The following is a 4,817-nucleotide window of genomic DNA, read 5'->3' as shown; positions in this document are numbered from 1 at the left end:
TCAGTTGTGGTTCTTCCCTTGGCCATTATAACAGCAAGTAGTTCTGTAGTGTCGTACAAGAATATGGATCTTCTTGGGGGGGGTCCTCAACCATTCCTCCGTGCAGAATTATTCTAGTTCCTTCAGATTCTTGGTTTGATGTTTGTGGACTGCTTTTTTGTGTTCAAACCAAAAATGTTGAATTGGATTCATGATCCAACCATTTATTAGTTGATTTGTATATAGCCTATGGCTGGGATCATTGCCCTGTTGGAAGGTCCAAGGTGTAGCTTCCTGGCAGAGGGAATAAGGTTTGAATGTCTTGTAGTTAAACAACCTCAAAACATTACATATCCATCACTGTAGGCATGAGGTGCTTTTCAATATTACTTGCATTCTTTGGATGCCAAACAAGACACTGTCCATGTTTAAAAAGCTCAATTTATATGCCATCTGACCACAAGACCAATTTTAGTTCAGATGTATTTTGGCAAATTCAAGACAGCTTTTTCAGTGAATTGTCTTCAAAAGAGGCTTCCTTCTTGTAACTCTGCCATAAAGGTTGTTGTCATGAAGGCATCGTCGACTGGCAGCTTTAGACATCTTGTATCCCCAAGATGCCAGGTTGTTTTGGAGATCTCAAACTATGCCCCTTCTGTTTGCCTCTTGAATCATCTGTCTCACTACATGTGGGGGCAAGAGTTGCCTCCTACACTGGTTATCCAAGCAACTTCAAATAAGTTGTATATTTATGAAGATTTGTTTTTGTTGGATTGTATTTAAAAGATTAGCTAGGGGTGTGAATAAGTCCATGTGTTTTCTGGAAGAAAACTATTAATAAAACAAAAGGTTTTTCTGAACAATTATATTAGTATAGTAGGTTTGGAATTTTCTGCATTTTTGAGCAAATAATATACCTCAGTACTTTATACCTCAGTACTTTAAATCTTATATTTTTTAATGAGTGTGGATTAAAAAGCAGGCTACAGTAGTGAGTAGTCTTGTTATGCAGTCAGTTTTACAGTTAAGAGGCTGAGGACACAACACTGCCATCTCCTGTTCTCTGTAGACATACAGAGGGCTGGAAAGAGACTGATCTGAAGGACTGTTGACCACCTGGGAGCTGAAGCTGAGGGCTCCTGGGCTGGCCTGTCATGTCTCCAGACAACCACAAGGTGGAGCCCTCTCTCCCTCTTACAGGTACCCCGTCCCTCTGGGCTTTAGTGGACTATAGTGTGTATAGAAAGCCACAGTTGTGTTGTTATATTGTAGACACTAACAGAAGCCACAAGCTCTCAGAAGCCTGTGTTTTTCCACAAACCTTGTTTTGCAGATTTTTCTAATTCCCTATGGGGGAAATAAGTGGGATTTCCAGTACAGAACAGGTTCTGTTACATCTCACCAAGTGTCAAGGCCTATAAAATGACACCTTTGCTCTCTATGCTGTTTGAGCATCACAAAACACATTGCAGCACACAAGACAGTCACACACCTGAAGAGTTGTAAAAGGTTTTGATCAGAAGGGAAATAAACACAGGCACTTTTCAGCAAACCCACAATGTTTATTACATGTCATCCAACATACAACAGGTCCAGGACCAGAACAAGCTCCAGCTCCAGGACTAAAACCAAGACCGGGACTGGACTAGACCAGAATTAGGATGAGACCAGACAGCTAGTCTCTACATCTGGGATGGAAACCCTTCACAGTCCTCAGGTCAACACTCCACCCTGGCTACACATTCTCAGACGCTCCCCAGATCAACACCTACCAGGAGCACAGAACACTCCATCCTCCAATCACCTCACTCGGAGAACACAGACCTTCTTGTCTCGAATAGCAACAGCCAACCAGTACACTCCACGTCTATCACAACAGACCAATCAGCTCCACAGCACAGCAGCAGAGGACGACCTCTGGCTGGCCTTCATGCCTCTAGAGGGTGCTCTCCCAGCCCCGCTCTATGTGGCCATCTTGACTATTCCTCCCCTGGTCCCTGGTTGCTCTCAGAAGGACATTCCTCCAGCACCTTTAACGTAGTCCCGGAAGTCTGTGGGCACACACAGCAGGGAGCACACCTAGAGACACAAGGGTAGGGCGTGTTAGAGTTGGATGCTGCCTGAGAAACATTTGAAGGCAAAAGTCTAAGGCATGGATGACTGCTAACACTAATGTGTGTTTGTAAACCATATTCAATAAGGTTGATTTAGGTCTGGCCAGGCGAGCTGTCTACCTGTCTGAACTTGGCACGGAGCTTCTCCATGTCCTCCTGCAGGTTATTGTAATGCGGATCGTCATGAGGAAATCTGTGGAGCAGCGCCAGTAGAGCTTCCAGGGCCTTCATCCTCTTCCTGAGGGGCACAGAGACAGTTACACCTACAGTAAATATTACTGTAGACACAGAATCAGACCCATGGAAAATTCAGCTCAACATCATCTAACATCGTTTCAACCCAGCTTGCCCTGAATCGTCAGCGTTTCTTTTTTTCCCAGGACTACACAACCTTCCAACTGCAACACAGAAACTCATACCGACACCTAGAGGAAGAGGCGGTCAAACCTGGCTTTGGTGTCTGTTTGGTTCTGAATCAGGCTTATCCAAGTGACAGCAAAACCATGATAGAATGAAATCTGCCAAATGAAAATGAAGTGGATTATTAGTTAGTTACTATTCAAATATATATTTTACATACACTTCTTTTAAATAGTGCTTACCAATCTGCAAGATAAGATACGAGACAAAGTAAGTCTGCTAATGCTCATATGCCATTTCATTGTAGCCATGTTTTTGTACAAAAACAGACCTCCCCGAGACCAGCTTGACTCCTCGCTGGTCGGCCAACTCCGCACGTACCCCCCAGGCATGTCGCCCCCCAGAAAGCCCCGTACCCCTACCTCAGTGGACATCTTAGCACCATGCGCCGCCCCGTGCCTCTGACCCTCCTGCAACCCCTGCCGAGTCCCCTCCTCGAATCCCTCACGGTAGGCCTCCATGTGGAAGCTGAAATAATATGTATGCACTTAGCTATGTCCAGGGGTTAAATTGGGCCTAGGCTATCCAGGGCTCAGCCCCGGCACATAGGTTCCCAAAGGTCATCAGCCCGAGATCAACCCCAGCATTTATCACATTTTTTTTCTCAGTCTTTATTGCAAAAATAAAGTAGCAATTTCATTTCACTATTAAAATAAATCACAATTCCTTTTAGTTACCGTTTAAAATGATGTTGCGTGATTACATTCCCTGGCCTGAGTCTTTCGCTACGCTTGTCAGTCAGTTGTCCGATTAGAATGGACTGCACCATTCACACACACATTCACACACCAATGGCAGCAATTGCCATGCAAGGTGCTAGCCTGCTCATTGGGAGAAATTTGGGGTTAAGTGTCTTGCTCAAGGACACTTCGACATGCAGACAGGAGGAGACGGGATTCGAACCGCCGACCCTACGATCAGCGGACGACCTGCTCTACCTCCTGAGACACAGCCGCCCCGAAGTGGTGTAACATAAGCTAAACATAATAACTTCTACATTCGAGCCTACTGTATGTGCTGTATGTAGATGTTGTTATTTTAGCCCATTAATTAGCTTTAAGTAATCTGATCATGACTTTATCTATCATGGGTTGAGTTTGATAAACTTTTGTGTTTTTATATATTCTAGGACTGAATTACCCAACCCAGCAGCAGCTAGAATGATGCAGCACTGAGTGGACAAGCACAGCATAGGATTGAGAAACAAAGTGTTAGAATAGTATTTAATCAATAACACTTTAATTTCAAATATAGATTTGCTATTTATGAAGCAGTTAAGCACCACCATCCCTGCTGCCACGGTACGCACCCATGTGCACCCTGGCCAACCACGCTAACACATGCCCCCCCCCCCAATAACAAATACCAATTTAACCCCCATCTATGTCTGATGATTAGTCCTAACAAAGGCTATGATTGGCCATTTGCAAGTGTTGTGCCGAAATGTGTCCCCCTGCCAGAATGTTGTCACTGTGGATGGTAGCCTGCCCTATGAAGCACATAGGCCTACTTGTAGTTTCAACGGGAAGCATTTTGCGGCGGCGGGGGTGGTGGTTGGCAGCCCACTTCCATGCTGCCCAAATCCGCCCCGTCCCCTACCTTTTGTTCGCAAAGTCTGAGACACTACACATATATTGTGGTTATATATTTAGCTGTAAACAGTACTGTGGCCGACTGAACCAAAAATAATGAGAATGTAGCCGCAGCAGCGGAGCTATCTCCAGTGCGAATTCTGGCATGGGGACACATTTCGGCACAACACCGGCTACAGACTGGCTAAAACTGATGAGAACGGGATTGTTCATGATGCTAGTAGATGGCTTCGGTTGAGCTTACTTGTTGTCCGCCATGAGGATAGAATCGAATAGATCTTCATTTCCAGATAAGAGAGACATATTGGTCCAGTTATTAAACTGAATACAATCGTTGTACTGTGTGAGAAAACTTCCAAACAACTCCTAACTGCTGATCGAGTTAGTTTGTTGTCTGAATCAGGCTTATTTTTCCGCATTAGCTTCTTCTGATTTTGCTCTCCGGGAGGTGCTCTCCAACAGCTCTTTACTGCCAGTGCCACCTACCTTGCTGGAGGGGAATCGGTTTCAGTAACGGATGGACGGTGGACGGTTTAGTCTAGCAGGAGGAAGGGGTCCCAGCACCCCCCGGAGATATACTTCTAATCAGTGTTTCTAGATTGGAAAAAATGTGTAGAAAATGATGAGCTATGTTGACAAGCTGAAAATGTCCCACATGCCATTTTTATGCAAATTAGTCCCGCCCAAACATGCAGCCGCCCATTGACCTCCA

At 44.9% G+C, this 4,817-nt stretch overlaps 1 protein-coding gene across 1 annotated transcript; it reads right to left on the bottom strand.

Annotated features, from left to right (window-relative positions):
• Positions 1-1,622: 1,622 nt before the first annotated feature.
• lto1 (LTO1 maturation factor of ABCE1) lies at positions 1,623-4,451 on the bottom strand. The gene is made up of 5 exons (XM_084436599.1): positions 4,350-4,451; positions 2,876-2,981; positions 2,541-2,611; positions 2,214-2,331; positions 1,623-2,058 (listed from the first exon to the last, which is right to left on the bottom strand). Exons 1-5 carry the CDS (start codon positions 4,406-4,408, stop codon positions 1,987-1,989), a joined length of 426 nt encoding a protein of 141 aa, XP_084292725.1. The 5' UTR covers positions 4,409-4,451; the 3' UTR covers positions 1,623-1,986.
• Positions 4,452-4,817: the final 366 nt, after the last annotated feature.

The sequence above is a fragment of the Borostomias antarcticus genome (assembly GCF_949987555.1).
Source record: "Borostomias antarcticus genome assembly, chromosome: 4".
Taxonomy (NCBI): domain Eukaryota; kingdom Metazoa; phylum Chordata; class Actinopteri; order Stomiiformes; family Stomiidae; genus Borostomias; species Borostomias antarcticus.
The sequence above is the reverse complement of the archived record's forward strand: the minus strand, read 5'-3'. Positions and strand labels throughout refer to the sequence as shown.

Excerpts from the sequence above, each read along its gene's own strand:
- lto1 (XM_084436599.1), bottom strand. The coding sequence starts at position 4,408 with ATGTCTCTCTTATCTGGAAATGAAGATCTATTCGATTCTATCCTCATG. Across the intron at positions 2,982-4,349 it reads ATCCTCATGGCGGACAACAA|CTTCCACATGGAGGCCTACC; the intron begins GTAAGCTCAACC and ends ATATTATTTCAG. Across the intron at positions 2,332-2,540 it reads CAAACAGACACCAAAGCCAG|GAAGAGGATGAAGGCCCTGG; the intron begins GTTTGACCGCCT and ends TGTGCCCCTCAG.